The sequence below is a fragment of the Cyprinodon variegatus genome, unplaced genomic scaffold (assembly GCF_000732505.1).
Source record: "Cyprinodon variegatus isolate N-32 unplaced genomic scaffold, C_variegatus-1.0 Scaffold1377, whole genome shotgun sequence".
Taxonomy (NCBI): domain Eukaryota; kingdom Metazoa; phylum Chordata; class Actinopteri; order Cyprinodontiformes; family Cyprinodontidae; genus Cyprinodon; species Cyprinodon variegatus.
The window spans coordinates 86,021-103,608 of NW_015151830.1; the positions used below are offsets into that span (position 1 = coordinate 86,021).

Sequence of the window (17,588 nt, forward strand, 5' to 3'; positions counted from 1 at the left end):
ATCTCTAATGTGTTACATTAACACACACAGTCTACTGTGTATATAGTGTACATAGATATGTACTATATATTAAATACAGTATATAGTATGTTTTATATCGTATATAGCTAGAGATCTTGTATTCTGTATAAATATCTAATTTGTCTGCACCATCAACCATCAACACAAAATCAAATTCCTTGTACGTGCAAACCTACTATTTGGCAGTTAACTTGATTCTGATTTTTGTTCAATCATCAACACCTTTCCTGAGACTACAGAGGCCTGCGGTGTTCTGGGTTTTTCAGTGACACGCTTCATGAATCATTGCATGTGTTTTTGGAGTAATTTTGGGAGGCCAGTCTCTTGTGGTTCAACACGTATTATTTTACTCTTTGATTCACAGGACTCCCTTTTCTGACTCATCTTTTCATGACTGTCTTCAGATCATTGGTGACGTGTTGCTTTGAGTTTATTCAGCCTACTTCCTGTAATCAAAATTAATTATCAAACAAACTTTAAATTCGTTTTAGACTATTCATTATTATATTCTATTTAATGAAAGAATATTTGGTGGTATCTTGATGATTTTAATATTAAACATATTTCTTACTAATGTTTTCCCCTGTTTTTTTCAAATAAATTAGTTTTTAGATTGGCTTTATAAGATATTTGACACATGATGTCACCTGCACTAAATAGCAGGTTTACAGGCTCCATTATTCGTCTCCAAAAAGTGCCTGCCTGCTGGGTCCTCTGCTGGGAGGAGAGTCTCACCTTGTCTCCAGGTGACAGGTCAGAAATCTGTCGGACGGCGATGTCAATCATCACCATCATGTCGGTGCGATAGAAGATGTCGGCAGTCTCTCGGTTGGAAAATACGTCCTGCAGAAACTTTAGAACAGAGTGAGGTGCAGGCGGCGTGTGTTTGAACATGCACACTGGATCCTCTGCAGGAAACAGAAAAGGAAATTTTACTCAGCAAAATAAATGTCAGAGCTTATAACAAAGAAGAATATAACTGCAGGATGGTACCTCCTCTGTTCAGCAGAAGCAGCACTTTCTCTGTGAGGATCTTAACATTTTTTTGCTTCAGCTCCTGCATTATTGCATTGTTGCTTGGTACTGTTAAAACAGACATGTATTTTATTTGTAAACAGATATTTCTGATAAAACAACAACAAACGTACAAATATCCCCATAACAGACAGAATAGTTTTGTGTTGTTTCAATAGGTATTTAAAATATGTCCTGATGAGTTTCTGACCTGTGTGGTGCAGGTTGAAGGCCAGCAGGAGGTTCAGGAAGATGTCCGGCAGCTGCTCAGTGGGATCAGAGGGAAGCCCGTCCTCCACCACACCCAAAAGAAACCGAACAAACTCAGCACTAAGATGCTCTGCAAACACAGACGCATCTGCAGTTATAGATCTGCTCACACAGTGCTTTTAATGCAAGCTTCAATCTGAGTGCACACTAAGAGTGCAAACAAGGAGACGTATCATACCATAGTGGTGATACGGCAGCTGCTCTCCCATTGAGAAAATCATAGTTAGTACCAAAGCTGTGTAGCACATCTTCTGGTGTTCTGTAGAAAAAACAAAACCAAAAAAGTGAGAGAAATGTAAAGATGTAACACTTTAAAAGACATTCTTTATCAATAAATTGGATGAAATTATCATGTTTAAAAAAGGGGCACTCTGAAGAGATCGAGAACAGCAAATATATATATGAAATAATGAAACAACTTGTAGCTAAGTATTGTTATCATGAAGATCAGGTGATTTTGTCACCCTGTTGTTCTTCAACAATTCTTTGGCAAGAGAGCAGACAGCATCTGCAGAATCGACTGGTTAGCTTTTTTTTTTTTTAAGCAATAAATCCTCTGGCAAAAAGCAAGCTGAGGTTTATGAAGGTCTGTTAACATTTAGCATACTTTTTTTCTGGAGATAAGCCAATCAAAAACTATTTTGGTTGCAATAATAGTTGTTTGAAAATATTTGAAAATATTTTTTTCTGCAGTGAACCAGTGCTCCTCTACACTTCATGTTTTGAACACACAGGCATGTTTCCATTGTATTGATTAATATTCACTGTTATCACATAAATCTGCAATAATATTTGGAATCAAGTCCTGTTTAGACATTCGTTTATGGACAATTTACAGGACAAGCTACATGTTTCTTGTGAATCTTCCTCTGAAATCCTCCTCCTAGGCCCAAAGTCTTAACTTTCAGAGATATAGTGAAGTTCTAAATAATTCTCTTCATTCAACATTTTTTGGAGCATTTCTTTCAGAGCTGAGTTGTCAGGTTTTCCTGCTCATCATTTTATTTTGCTCTTATGAAACTTTTACGTCTAAGATATTTAAGGAGGTAGGAAAATGACACAGCAGCTGCCATAGTGGCACTTCACTCCACTTCAGTCACAGACTCTGCATCACACTGATAATACCAAACCACAATACTGCATATTTGCATCATATATATTTGCCTTGAAATGCTCTGAACTTCTATATCAATGTGTTTTTGCACAATGTTCTTTGTTCAATGCTGCACCTAATGAAATTGCAAAGTTCATTTCGCTGCTAAGCTGCTGCTTATCCACTGTCTGAAAGCAGTACAAAACAAAAAATCGTTTTGTACACCCTGTGCATACAAAATGACAATAAAAGTTGTCTAAATCACTCCTCTCATACATCACCTAAAGCATTAAACCTTTATCCACTGCTGATCAAACTGTGCATCCTCATTAACAGGGATTTCTGAACTGAAGTTTCTCTATCAAGGCTGTAACATGATGCAATGAGGAATACAATTAGTGTGCATCCTCTCCTAAATTAGATCAGTTATTGGCAGTTTTTAGTCTGACTGCATTACCGACATCACAATTTGTGATGAACATGTCTTCACTCAGCAAGTTTACATTTGTTAATTCTATTTAATCCATTCTGAGATCTTTAGGGTCTTGTTAAACAGCTACTGCCCTCAGATACGTGTATTACAGCCAATCAGATTACAAAGATGCCTCCCAAGATCAGTTCTGCGTACTAATATGGTCCGATCTGTCTCCACATTCAAATATAAAGGCGTTTACGCTTGTTAAACAGTTTATTGGAGCAATGTGGCCAAGCCCACAGTGGCTTTTTTAGGCTTATTATTATCTCTGGTATTAAAGGGTTAATATTTCTGTATTTTAAAAAAACCCAAATTGATGAACATGTCTCAGTTATTTCTTGTTGCTAAACTTACAAATGCGAAGGAGGCCTTAAAAAGGTGTGCATATAAATAAAATATAACTGTGGTGAGATGAACCCGGCTTTAGAAAACCAATGCTTTTAAAATGCACACCGAGATGGTTTGCTTTTAAATTGAGAAAAGAGACAGTTCCTCACCCTGTGTGTCCGTCTGAAGGTCCCTGGCCAGCTCCATGGGTAGGATGGAGTTTAGGAGCGCTGAGATGAGAGCTGCATCCAGGCTGCACATCGCTCCAAACACTTTAAGCAGAAGCAGCCGCAGAGACACGCGATGCTCCTTCAGGAAACCAAACGGTGAGAAAAAGTTTAGCAGACAAGCATCAAGGCACAAGTTGTGGGTCAGCTTGACGTGGCTACAGACAAAACACTTGAGTGAGACACGCTGACAAATAAAAGATTATCTCTTGACAAGTCTAACGCCAAGACCTACTTCAAGCTCAGATTGATGTCTAAAAAATAAAGGAAATATTTTTATATCTTACCATCTGATAATATGTGACCAGAGACATCACGTTTTCAAAGTCATTAGACTTGCACATTCTCCTGCACACCTCTGGATCTGCATCAGTCTGAGGAAACAAACAGAGCAAATGAACAGAGAAAAATCTATTATTCTTAATCTCAGGAACTCATTACAGGACAGAAAAAAACCCTGAATGATCAGCTGAAAGACAACATTAAGATGCTCTGGTTTTACTACGATACGTGAGACAATTTTCAATTCTTAATTATGAGGGGGTTCCTTTTAATTATCAAATTCCATTTTTTTTTTTATCAGTATTTTCTTTCTTTATCCAGTTCTCAGGAGACAATTCTGCTCAGTAAAGGCTTTAAATACACAACCAGCAGAAGCAAAAGAATATGCAAGAATATGAGGGAGAAAGGCAGGAAACGATGCAAAGGATAAATAAAAGCTGTCTGGCTGCTGGAGGGATGGATGAAGACAGCTCTGCTGGAACCTAGTGTCATGGTTACCAATATCTTCAGCAGCTCCTCCAGGTAGCAGGCGATGAGGGCGTGGTCCTCGTGCAGTGCCCAGCTGCGCTGCTGGGAGTCATCACGGTGACGAGTGAGATCACTAAAGATCACCTCCAGACGCTGTTCGTCATGACACACCTGACCCTGTGGGAGCGCTGCACTCAGGTCCTGCAGGACGATAAAAACTAGATGATCAACCCTATGTTCTGTGTGCAAACATCATAAAAAGGCAGAATAACATATATACCGTACCCCCACCTCCCCTACACACACAGAGTACCTTTTGTGTACTTGTGATTAAAAAAAAAAATTGTTCCTAAAAAGTACCTAAAAAAAGGGTGAGTGCAAATTCCTTTTATTTTAAAGTACAAAATAAAAGGAAAAAACATACTAATAGATTATATGAATGCAAAACAACAAATTTGTGCAGAATAAAGTCTTTTTCACATAATTTTGTTCATTATAAATTTATAAAACCACTTTAACAGTAAGTATATATGTTAGGAGCGGATAAAGGGCTGCTATATACAATATTTTTACTATTACTGGTGGTGGGTAGAGTAACTAGAAATTTTGCTTAAGTAAGAATAGCTATTATCTTAAAAACTATTTTAGTATATCTGACTAAATGTAACTAGCCATTACCCACATTTCTGTTTATCTATACATGTCTTTTAAAAATAAAACAGCATTTCCTTTTATTAACGCTTGCTTTGATGAAACATTTGGCCACCAGGTGGCAATATAAGCAGCTGTAATTCATCACTGTTTAAATCTTTGCTAAATGTGGAAAAAAAATCATTAATCTATAGTTATGTCCTTCAAGTATCCTTTTTAATATGATGTTTTAGTCAAGCCTATTTGTTAACTAAACTAAGTGGAATAAAATCAGGTTGCTGATTTTGATGTTGAGCTTTAAATTTAACACCTCGCAGCAACTGATATTTCACTTCTGTTTTTGGGCTCCAGCACGCAGCGCACACTGTGTATTTTTAGAGGTTTTTGTCTAAGCTGCTAAAGCTGAAAAAAGAAAACCAAATTTATCTGAACACACTGACGCCAGCATCAGCCAATGATGCTTTGATCACATCAGAGATGTTAACTTGAAGCAGCTATGAAGCCGTCATTCTGACGCTGTTTTTCTGGATTCTTCTTTCCTCTGCAATGCAGCGTCTGCAAGCAGGCTGCCAACAAGGCTGACTGCTGTCAGTTTTTCTGCATTATCATGCCCCCTACAAAGATATGAATTACAGCCAATGTTTCTGATTAAATTCCTTCAACCTTTCACTTTCTTAAGTTGCAGCTGCAAACAGACTGGAAGAGAGTAGTTCATTATTGTGAAATGATAAATAAAGAAAGATTATAATTCAAATACTGAAAGCATGTCAAAGAATGAGACACAGATCTATTTGTTCTATGTGTCACACACTATGTGTGGCAGAAAACTAGTTTGGTTTAAAAATCACTGCTCTAAACAACAAGTTTAATGATTAAAAAAAAACATAAAATGGGTAAATTTTAGTTTTAATATTTGGTAAATTCTAAGACTATAAATAAATGTGGTTACAAGTGTAGCGATAGTGATTGTGGGGCTCTGATTGTTGTGACCTGCAGTCACAGCCATACAGTTACCTAAGAACAACAAAAAATTTATGATAAGTGTTTTAATTATTATCAAATATAACACCCAGCCCTACAGAAAACCATCACTGCCTATGACTCTGTTTGCACCATCCTAACGTTAAAACAAGGTGGTGGCAGCATGGTGCTACGGGGAGGCTTCTCCTCAGCAGGGACAGCTGGATAGATGGATAAACCCAATAAAGGCCTCAAAATCCTCGAGGTTCATCTTCCAACAGAATATAAACATATAACACGAGTTACAATGAAATGTTTAAGACTAAAGTATATGAAGTGCTACAATGGCCCAGTCAAAAGCAAGACCTAAAACTAAATGTTTTTGGATGTGTGGATCTGGCAGAGACATGATTCAAAAGGCTTGCAACTGCATTTAGCTGGTATAACAAATATAATTCTACAATAAAATCCACAAGTATATAGTTTAATTTGACAAAATGTTAAAAAAAGGATACTTCTATGGGTATTGGGTTGGATTTAGAGATGCTGGGGGATGTAGAAGATCAATTTAATTTAATTTGTTAAGCTAATTATTATTGGCTAAAATAGGAGAAATAACTGTGGATTTTGGTTTATGATTTAAAAAGTAATCATAACCACCAAAAAGGGGTAGTTGGCCGTTTCCGTTATTGTTTCAGGCTCCTGTAACTCTAAACTCAAGCTCAGCTCAGGAATGCTGAATCCACATGATGCAATGAAAACAAGCCTGACCTTGCTCCCCACCAGTGATAGAAGAACCTGCTCCAGAGCAGAGGAGGCCTGAGGCAGAGCGGTCTGCAGGTGGCCCACCACCACTCCCACCGCCACCCGGGACAGCTCAAAGCTCAGGCCCGTGTTCTTCCGCACCAGCTCGATCAGCTCAGCTCCCACAGTCGTAGGAAGTGGATCAGAAGCAGAGGGGCTGCCAGGAGGGGTCTCTGCCACGGATAGGGGGGCCGCGGGCCATTCCGGCCCTGGTGGGTCCTCCACAGAAAGATGTACTGGAGTGGTGTCGGTAGGGGTGGGTTCAGGGGGCTGTGGTGCTGGGCTTTTTTTCACAGGAGGTTGCATGGGAGGAGAGTCCGATGGCTGCACATCTGCGGGTGCAACGGGGGGCTTTACACGAGACGGCACAGGAGGAGGGGGGGTGCTGGAGACGCTTGGCAGGCTGACATCTGAGGTGGCCAAAGAGAAACGGGAGGAGGAGGTGGACTCAGTGGAGGTGGTGCTGATGGTGAGGGAGGGAGCCGGGGACGAGGGAAGAGAGGAAACTCTGGAGGGGACTTCCGGCTCTGCAGAGAGGGACAGGGCTCCAGTTACAGGGGAGCTGAACAGGGGTGACCTGACTAAGAATAGAGCAGGCAGCAGGAAGCATCGGCAAAAACACACTGCATCGCAGTTTGGAGCTGACAGCTGGAGGAACTATAAGTCTGACCTGGACGACGCGTGTTTCTCTGCTTCTCAGGGGGAGGAGGAGTAATCGGAGCGGCACGGCGAGGCTGAGGTGGCACCTGCAGAGAGGAGAAGGGACGGAGCTGTGTTAGCATGTTCTCCACTGCTCCCACAAAAATAAAATGTCCTTAAAAGACTGAAATTCCTCTACTCCATAAAGAGGGACTGAAAGAGAGAGGCAAAGTAATACCAACCAGAGAAGTAAAAGAAAAATCGCAGTTTTAACAGATTGTTTTTCTTCTTTTTGCTGACTGATTTAATCTGTGGAAAAATGACCAGCTCTTCTGTGAAGGTTTGTTACAGCAGGTGTAAACAGCATAAGGAAAACAGGCAGAGGAGGGGTTTCTATAGAAACAGTATGGCACAACCCCAAACCTACCCAAACAAAGTCATCAACCTACACCACTGGGCTCAGTAAGAGAACCATTAACCAAGGAAGCAGTCAGATGGAGCATGTTAAATCTGGAGGAGCTGCAGAGGGACTATCAGCTAGGCCTCCCGCTAAGCTGACCTTTATGCAAGATTATTGAGAAGGAAAGTCTGAAGAAAACCAACCCTGAATATCGCCCTGAATGCACCACCCCCATGCTGAACACCGAGAGTTGCAGCATTATGCTACGGGAAATGAAGCATAATGATGGATGAAAATAAATACAAGACAACCCTTGAAAAAAACTCTGGAGAGGGGCTGTATAATGAAACATGCAGCAAGAACTAAAAGGATGTGACTTTTCATTTAAACTTATATTCATGTGTTGAGGACGGGCTAATCAAAGTCCAGACCTAATTCTCATTAATAATCTAAGGCAAGATTGAAAGAAAAAGATTTACTCTAGATGCGCTATTCAATCTAACCGAGCTGTAAATATTTTTTACAGAGATGAAAGTTGAAAAACGTCAGTATCTATGTGTGCAAAGCAAGCAGAGGCTTTCTACTCTATTCAAATGTTCTATTGGAAAATGTTAAAAATCGATTTTCTTCCAACACTCACAGTTATAATTTACTGCTTGTTGATTTAAGTTGAGGTTGCAACATAACCTAATACCCCAGATATAACTAAAATCACATTAAAACTGCAGGTTCAACTGATCTCTGCTCAGCGCATTACTGCTATAAACCAGGATCAAGTGTTATGACAATGATGGCTGATTTAAAATGCAAAAAAAAAAAAAAAACAACCCACACACTTATAAACACACAAGAGACCAAAATAACAAGATAACTAAATAAAACCTAGCAACCCATTTATCGTGACTGAACATTTGTAATCCATATCTCACTCAGTTAAAAGTGTTAATATATATTTTATAAAGTGTATACAAAAGTAAAACAGTTTAAAATTCTGGCTTTATAAAGTGCATGATTATGGCCCTAAAACTGAGCCGAGATAAAAGACTGAGGCAAACATCTCGCGTCGCGACGATGTCATCATACTGCAAACTGTTCTGGAGCCAGTGAAGCAGAAACTCGCTGAAGCACGCTGTCTTTCTGACCCGATCAAGTCTTTTATGAAACAAGCAAATTGCACCAAAAAAGCAAACAGAAACCATTTATTTTAATGAGATTAATTATATAAAAATGTCCTATTTTGACTAAAACCCCATATAGATGTTTTTGATCATGAATGCATGAGTAACAAAGCATGACATGCTGAGCCGTGTGGCTGAGCGCTCTGTGCAGTACAAGCGTGTTACCTGGTAGAAGCCTGGCTCTCCCTGCATGCTGTCCATGCTCCCTGATAACGGCACGCTCCCCTGTCTCCCATAGTTCTGGTTAAGGCCGTTGGCTGGAGGAGGAGTCTGACTCAGGGATATTTCACTGTTGGAAGATGGAAGTCTGTGTCCTGTAGAGGAGGAACTTCTCCGAGCAAGAGTCTCCTTTCTGTGGTGGATCAGCTTTCTGCAACGCAGAACATTCATTCCTAAACAGAACCTTAATTTCTATTGCTTCTGATGTTCTCTTTCTGACTTACTGTAGAACATCTCGCTGCTCCAGATTATATTTGCCTCCATTCTTCAAGGCCACATTGTGGATGCCTTCAATTGCTCGGTCGATGGACTGAAGCACTTCATCTTGTTCCGGAGCCTGGTGCATTTAAACAAGGGATAAAGAGGTGAAATATTCATTATTATGGCAGACTTCATAGCTATTAAACTTTAAACTTGAGAGGACATCGCCTGGGGACATATGAGACTATAGGCAGAAACAAACTGTTAATTATTGAACATTTTGTTACAATAACAACACAAAGTAGCTTGACTTTCAGGGGACGGCATGAATTCATATTTAACCTCATGACATTACCACCTTAAAAAAATTGAAATTCCATCTAATTCTTTCTTTTTCAGTCAGCTAAGATATTTTACATTTAATTCAGGTCTGGACTAAACCTCCACACTGGTCTCAAAACTTTAAAAGCCTCTTACATATTTTTTTTCCCCCCAAGCATCAACCTGTATTAATTCCAGACATCACACCATCAAATCTGGCCAGGCTCTTCCTCGACCAAAAACCTTCCCACATCATGATGCAGCTGCCACTGTGTTTTACAGTAGATTATGTGTGTAGGGCAACACTTAAAGCTTTGCATAAAGGACAAAAATCCCACTGTTGGTTTTAGCAAGGCAACTGATAGCACTGGATGTTATCTAATGGTTAAAAGAAAGATGAATGCTTTTCCACACCATACTTTTTTAGATTTTATATCCAAGTTAAAATAAAAACATCATTTTTTTTTACATCCTTTAGAATGATGCAAAACCCTTTGTGAGACCTGTCAAATTAAAAAAGCCCCACATTCAGGCTTATTAGAGGTTATTATTTCAATTCAATTCAGTTTATTTATATAGCACCAATTCACAGCACAAGTCATCTCAAGGCACTTTACAGTTCACCAGATCATACAGTGAAATTGATACAAAGTTTTCTATCTAAGGAAAACCAGTTGATTGCATCGACTCATTGACTTAAATGCAATCCTTTACACTCAGCATGCTTGTAGCAACAGTGGAGAGGAAAAACTCCCTTTTAACAGGAATAAACCTCCAGCAGAACCAGGCTCAGTGTGAGCGGTCATCTGCCGAGGCCAACTAGGGTTCAAGGTGACAGAAGCAGAGATACAAAAAGCAACTGTAAAAGGCGGCCCCGTCCAGGAAACACACAGCCAGGCAGACAAGCTCTGAGCCAGCTCCCATGCCAGAGGATGAAGAGAACACATCCAGCCACGGTCAGAGAAACAGGACCACACTGGAAAACAGACCGATCTCCAGCATCTATAAATTATGCATATATAGTCCAGAAAGAGAGTGAGAGAGCTGTTGTCTTCTGCCAGCTCATAAACCCAAGACAGCATGCAGGCTCTGACAAGTTTGTCTGCATCCAAGAGCAAACTCCTTATTACTGGACTCATGTGGGCGTGACTGAGGAAAAAAAGATACAACATGATGAATCATGGATTTTTAGAAGATAAAAGTTAGGAGGAAACACAGCTGCTGATGATGATGTATGCAAGATTGCTTCAATCAGCTTCATTTCTATCCCATCTCTGCAGCTGCATTCACTGCAGATAAAGCAAAGTGGTTGCATGATGTAACCTTTCCTTTAATCTATGTTTTATTCATCAGGCATAAAGCACTGAATATGTCCTTTTGCGCTTCCATTGATTCAGACTTTATCTTAACAGCCTGCACCTTTAGAGGCTCAGATCTTGGCGTTCAGAGAGCAGGAACATAGAAACACATGTTTTAGATCGGAGTCCTGTACCTGAATCTTCTCGATGTAAGAGGCCGGGATGTAGCCGGTTTCCCCCGAGCTGCAGCGGGACCCCAACCACCAATGTTTGTTGCTCCTCTCCAGGATTAGAAAGCTCTCCCCGGCCGCGAAGTGCAACGAGTTGGGCTCAGAAGATCGGAAGGCATACAGAGAGCGGTACATGCTTCAGCAACACTTTGACAAAACGGCCCAAGAAAAGCTGTGAGAGAATATCGAGTCCGGGCGAAAGGATCAGCTCAGTTGGGGGGAGGATTTAAAGAGCCTAGGAAGGCATGGCTACAGTGAATGGCTGACGTCTATTTACAAAGCAGTTCATGTCATCTGACCTGGGTAGTAGTGCTGGGTGCCGCGCGGGGGCGCTGTTGCGATCTGAACACGCCTACCAGACATTTTAATCAAGAACAGAGCAACTTCCGGGTTTTATTCCATTATAGAAACTGCGTTATTGAATTTTAGAAGCATTAATACAGATAAAACAAAACAAAAATATATGGTACAATTATTTTTGTAATTGGGATAAATACTTAGGAAGAAATAGCTTTTACTGAAATAGGAAGTTCTTCTAGCTTCAAATGTATTGCACCTAATTACTTAATTGAATGTAAGTGTACATCTGGAGTATTTTTGGTAATATTCTAATAAATTATAATTCTTAACAAATTATGTATATTGTTGTATGTGCAGATCTATGATATGCCTAATATATCTCAAATATATTTGAGAGAAAATGAAAGCAAAGGTGATATTTTTTTTTCAGATTTTTTCAGATTTATTGGTAAAAGTTGTCGCAATAAAAATTACATTATTCTCTTCGTTATTTATTTTCTTTTTCATCATATGTTCTTGTTTTTTTGTTTTTTGTTTTTTTACTTTATTAGGGTAAATAAGGAGGTGCAACGTGAAAAAAATACCAAACAACAACCTCCAGGTACCTACACCAGGATACTGTTTGTGGATTTCAGCTCTGCCTTCAATACAATAAGCCCAGCCCTGCATCAGGAGAAGCTCACTCAGCTGAGTGTGCCTGACTCCACCTGCAGGTCAGTTTCTGACAGGAAGCAGCATGTGAAGCTGGGAAAAAGTCTCCCGCTGGTTCCCCTCAGGGCTGTGTTTTTTTTCCTCTGCTCTTCTCCCTGTACACCAACAGCAGCACCTCAAGTCATCATCTGTCAAGCTTCTGAAGTTCATGGACCATACCACTCTCATCTGACTTGTCTCTGATGGTGATGAGCTGCATACAGGTGGGAAGTTGACCATCTGGTGACCTGTTGCAGGGAGAACTTCTGGAGCTCAACACTCTAACAACAGTGGATATAGTTGTGGACTTCAGGAAGAACTCCGCCCCAGCTATCCCCATCACCCTGTGACTCCACAATTCACCTTGGGGAGTCTTTCCACTTCTTGGGAACTGTCATCTCACAGGAGCTAAGGTGGAAGATGAACATAATTTCCCTCACCAAGAAAGCCCAGCAGAGGATGCACTTCTTGCAGCAGCTGAAAAAAACCCAACATGCCCTTGTGGCAAGCACAGTGATGGTACACTTCTACTCCTCCATCGTTCAGTCCATCCTCACCTCCTCCATCACCATCTGGTACGCGGGTGTAAGTGCAAAGGACAAGGGCAGACTGCAGTGGGCCATATGGTCTGCAGAGGAGGTGATTGGCTGCAACCTTTCATCTCTCCATAATGTGTAAACCTCCAGGACTCTGGGGCGTGCAATAAAGATTTTGGCGGGTCCTTTGCATTTCAGCCACAAACTATTTCAGTCACATTCCTCTGGCAGGAGGCTTTAGTGCATCAGGACCAAAACCTCACGCCACAAGAACAGTTTCTTCTCATCCACTACCAGCCTTATGAACAAGGCCCAGAGCCCCCCAGTGACACTTGACACTGCCTCTCCCCCTCTCCCTACCACCTAGAAACTACAGACCTTCTGCGTTGCATCATTAATGCACAGTCTACTTGTATATAATATATAGCTATGTACTATATATTGTATATAGTATATTGCATGTTTTGTGTTGTATATAGCTATATATCTATATATTCTGTATTCTGTGTGTATATATCTATATATATATATATATATGTATATATATATATATATATATATCTATATATATATATATTTATATATATGTTTGTCTGCATCTTCAACATCAGGTCAAATTCCTTGCAAGTGCAGACCTACTTGGCAGTAATTCTGATTTATTCAAAGACAGGATACCAAATTGTTAAAAATCTTAAACTACACAAAGATATTGTAGAGACTACATAAGATCTCTATAAGTCAAGAGTTGTATTAGCTTTTACAATAATTAAGCATTTAACAGTCTTAATATACTGTTTGACTTCACCAGATAGATTTGGTTTATTTCATTAAATTTTTTGGATGTGCTATTTGAATAAATATATGATGAGATTGATCATATAAAACTGCTTTATCTTTACAGAATGAAATTCAAAGAAGCCAAACGATATGTGTTCAAAGGGAAAGATGAGGTTCAATACAAGAAGTAACTAAGGAGAAAATGCCTTTCTAAAATTAGTTTAAAAAAGGGTGAGTGTGTCCTTCATAAAAAAAAAAAAAAAAGGTCAAGACTATCTTTGTGTTATTATTGGTGGTGTCTATTTTGTTATTATCAACGTCTACAAACTATCAATCTACTTTTCGACGCTCGATTACTCAGTGAGGGGGGTGGTGTTACACTGAAATCCGTCCCCCAGTGTGTCACCGGCTCAAACATGGCCGCTGCCGTCCGCACCAGGTTGCTGCTGCAGAGATCAACAGGGGGGTTTCTATTATCCCAGAGAGCTGCACCCGCATTTTCTAGGTTTGTTTCATTAAAGTTCTTAAATATTTAAACCCTAAACAACAATTCACTTATGTACATGTCGTCTTTTTGTGGATTATATCTCCTAGGAGGGTAGGTCATTCTAATGTCATGTTATAGTTATGAAATAGGTTTTCTGTTTTCAAATTTCTATTAGTTAACAGGTACTTTAGCTCAAGCTCTATGATATAACAACTCCTCGGAGAGCTATAGAAGTATATTGCAGCTGATTCATATGACAGACCTGTGCTGCCTGTTCTCCAAAAAAATTAAGGAAAGTGCAGACTGAAATCACAGGTCTATATGGTTTTTCTTTCATCCATCCATTTTCTATCACACTTATCCAAAGCGGGGTCGCAAGGGCTACTGGTGCCCATCTGCAGCTGTCTACAGGCGAGAGGCGGGGTCACCCTGGACAGAGGCAAACAACCATTCATGCACACTCACAAGGAGAATTTAGAGAAGCCAATTAACCCAACATTCATTTTTTTGGACTGTGAGAGAAAGCCAGAGTACCCGGAGAGAACCCACACATGCTCAGGGAGAACATGCAAACTCCATGCAGAAAGGAATTGAACCCAGAACCGTGCTACCCACTACGCCACTGGCTTTTCTTCATTTTCTCCAAATTTAAGAGTTTCTCTTCAACCTGTAATCATGTGGAATTTTAATTAGATATTTTTCTGCTCCTGATAAATATTATGAAAAAAAAATCTGTACTTTATGATCATGTTGTGCTGAAGCTTTACCCATTTGCTTAAGTATACATAGACCATGCCAGCGATGTTGCATGGAGACCTAGAATTCATTACTCATGTCTTTGATTGCAGCCCGTTTCTCTGTAGGGCTCACAGATTAGAGCCGGGCGACGATGAGCTGTACCAGCGGACCACAGTATCTGTCATAAAGAACGAGGCCGACAGTGGGATCCTGATACACAGCTACAGTTCTGCAGGATTCAACATTGACGGAAATCGGGTTTTTGGACCCTGTGCCGTGATTCCTCCTGCCATCCTGCAGTGGAACGTGAGATCACTTTCCAAACAGCCCCTTAAAAGATTTATGTTCCAAGTTATGGGGAAAAAAATGTCTGTTTCTGCAGGTTGGGAGTTATAAAGACATCACAGAAGAGAGCATCTCACTCTTCCATATGCTTGAACCACCTATAGGTACGACCAAAAACAATAAGATCGCACAGATGTTAGATCGCACAGATGTTTGATCATTTACTGAAAAAAACTAATGATTTATGGAAAGTCCAAGTTTAACATTTATCTTTTTTTTTTGTTGTAGTGATGTATTTCCTTCAGCCTTTTAGCTCTAGTAGAAGTCATAATAAACAAAGACATATGACCTATACCCAGAGCCTTGCTAAAGTATTCCCTGTTGTTCAGGTTGCCGTAAACACACTTTATACAGAGTGGTACATCAATTAACTCACCTAATCACTTACTTCAACTTTCATATGCTGTTCCAGTAATTATAAAATAGTGTGTTTGATATTAAGATATCATCAACAATTTAAACTTTAGCACCAGATACAGCTGAAATTACTGGACATTAAAAAAGTAATAAAATAACAATAAGGGATCAAATAGAAAACTAAGCACACAATAATAAAGAAACTTTATACAACACGAGATCGTCGTGTTTGAAGGTTTATACTCCATATAATCGTTAATTTTTTTCAAAATTCTGTTCATAAAATAATAAAGAAAGGAGTAAAGTTTTTTTTATTCAACGTTTCCCTACTACTAAATAAGTATGAAATGAATATATACCATATTCTTTTTTTTATTTTTTATATATATATTTTTAATTTATTATGGCAAAGAAAAAAATAAAAAACAACTTTTATAATTTTCTATATTATTTTATGAAAAGAAATTCCTCCAAAACACCTTTTGTTTCTTGTACATAGTTGGCTTCTAATCTAAAAAATGAAAGAGACACGATTGTTGATAAAGTGTCGTTTGCACTGTTTCTGTGAAAATATGACTAAATGTATTGGATCATTATCATACGTCATGAATCAGGCAGACTTTGATACAAACCGTCTAAGGATTTCAAAGAGTTCATGATGCTGCACACTCTCAAAGAGAGAGCAGTTTTGATGTTTTTGGAGGACAAACCAGCCTACAGCATCATTGATCCAATAATTAACAGTAAAAATTAGTGGTCTTTATCACATACTCATCATTTGTTTTATTCTAGACCCACGTCATGAAAAAAGGTCTAATGTTTGTTTATACACCAAGGGACAAATTGGTTAAAATGTTCTACATAGTAAAAAAAAAAACAAAGTATAAAGGAATTTGCGGGTGTGAATTTGAGTATTTTTACATTTGGTTTTTTTTCCCTTACTGAGCAGATGCACCTAGTTTTTATTGCTATGTAATTGGAGCACCTATACTGGAATAATTTTTTTGAAGATCCTGCACATCTTTAACAGATGTGCCATTATTTGTGAATGACTATATTTATTTCCTGTCTGTGCATGTTTAAAATTTTCCTCTGACGTATTTCATTTAGAAATATTTACTTTTTGTTTTCTATATAAATATATATATTTTTTTACCACCCTGCTGCAGAGATTCTGGTGCTGGGCACAGGAACGCGGGTCGAACGAATTGACCCCTCTGTCTTTGCACTGCTAAAGCGGAAACGCATCGCTGTGGAGGTGCAGGACACGGTAAAGACCACTCAGTCTGTTTTTGCTATGAAATAAAAAATATTTTGTTACGATGAAACAATTGGAATAAGTTACCTAAGTTATATTTTTTTGTCCTTGTTTTTATTTATTTGTACTGTTTTGCAGCCAAACGCCTGTGCAACATTCAACTTTCTGAACACTGAGAGAAGATTGGTGGCTGCTGGTCTGATTCCTCCGTCTCACAGCACGGCTCTGGAAGTGAAGCAGGACTAAATGTTGGGACTCAGTTTAAGAGTGGTAGCCCTTTAAGGCATATGTTCACATCCAAGTAAGAGGGTAGTAAGGCTTTCAGCTCAAAGGAGCAAAGCAATTCTTATCTATTTTACGAATATTGAAGCTTGAGGCAGCCTCCGTCAGTCTCAGGCATTCCTATGCAAGCCAGAGAGCCACATGAGAATTTCCTCAAAAGTCAAAAAAAGTTGTGGAAATGTGTATAATATTCCACTTTAGAAGTAAATACTATCTGTCAAAAAAATAAACAGGAAAAGAGAACGAAGCAAAAGCAAGAGTCGAGTAAAACTGTATCATTGTGTATAAATGAAAGCATTTGTATAGACTGGTGTGTTTAAAAATACATTTATTAAGTACCAGTTTCATTAATTTATTATTTTGTCTACTGAAACCATTCCATCATGCTGTATTTGTAGTTTTCAGTCTGCTCAGCATCACGTAAACAATAAAATCCACTAACAAAACAAAGGACATAATATGTGGGAATGTGAAGCAGCCTGTGCCGAGGTGAGGAGGTCATTTGTGGTGAGTTGTCCTTTATCTGGATAAGCCTCTTTGCTCCGTGTGTCCTCCTCCTGCAGCAGCAGCAGCTCTGCAGCAAACAAGTTGCCTGTGCAGCATATGATATGATTCACTGGCTTTGTCCTTCTGACACATAAGCCCCCAGCATAGAAGAGAATCCACAAATCCCCTACATGTTCGATTCATCCCTAATCACAGTTAAACCCGCAAGCAGTCTGCAGCTGAGCTACTTTTAC

At 39.3% G+C, this 17,588-nt stretch overlaps 2 protein-coding genes across 3 annotated transcripts in view; one reads left to right on the top strand and one right to left on the bottom strand.

Annotated features, from left to right (window-relative positions):
• The window catches only part of nckipsd (NCK interacting protein with SH3 domain), a 13,724-nt gene extending 2,355 nt beyond the window's left edge, over positions 1 to 11,369 (bottom strand). The window contains exons 1-12 of one of the 2 annotated variants that reach the window (XM_015402622.1): positions 11,043 to 11,369; positions 9,253 to 9,365; positions 8,975 to 9,179; positions 7,263 to 7,338; positions 6,572 to 7,119; positions 4,208 to 4,378; positions 3,715 to 3,801; positions 3,371 to 3,509; positions 1,484 to 1,564; positions 1,247 to 1,375; positions 1,015 to 1,104; positions 757 to 929 (exon numbers count right to left, since the gene is read on the bottom strand). In XM_015402622.1, the coding sequence (XP_015258108.1) occupies positions 757 to 929; positions 1,015 to 1,104; positions 1,247 to 1,375; positions 1,484 to 1,564; positions 3,371 to 3,509; positions 3,715 to 3,801; positions 4,208 to 4,378; positions 6,572 to 7,119; positions 7,263 to 7,338; positions 8,975 to 9,179; positions 9,253 to 9,365; positions 11,043 to 11,213 (1,983 nt within the window). In that variant the 5' untranslated portion in view covers positions 11,214 to 11,369. Of the gene's footprint in view, positions 1 to 756; positions 930 to 1,014; positions 1,105 to 1,246; positions 1,376 to 1,483; positions 1,565 to 3,370; positions 3,510 to 3,714; positions 3,802 to 4,207; positions 4,379 to 6,559; positions 7,120 to 7,262; positions 7,339 to 8,974; positions 9,180 to 9,252; positions 9,366 to 11,042 lie in introns of both variants that reach the window. The other variant, XM_015402620.1, reaches the window with a different exon arrangement.
• Positions 11,370 to 13,789: 2,420 nt separating this feature from the next.
• Positions 13,790 to 17,135, top strand: ndufaf3 (NADH:ubiquinone oxidoreductase complex assembly factor 3). The gene is made up of 5 exons (XM_015402625.1): positions 13,790 to 13,886; positions 14,717 to 14,912; positions 14,989 to 15,055; positions 16,478 to 16,578; positions 16,705 to 17,135. Exons 1-5 carry the CDS (start codon positions 13,798 to 13,800, stop codon positions 16,810 to 16,812), a joined length of 561 nt encoding a protein of 186 aa, XP_015258111.1. The 5' UTR covers positions 13,790 to 13,797; the 3' UTR covers positions 16,813 to 17,135.
• The last annotated feature ends 453 nt before the right edge of the window (positions 17,136 to 17,588 follow it).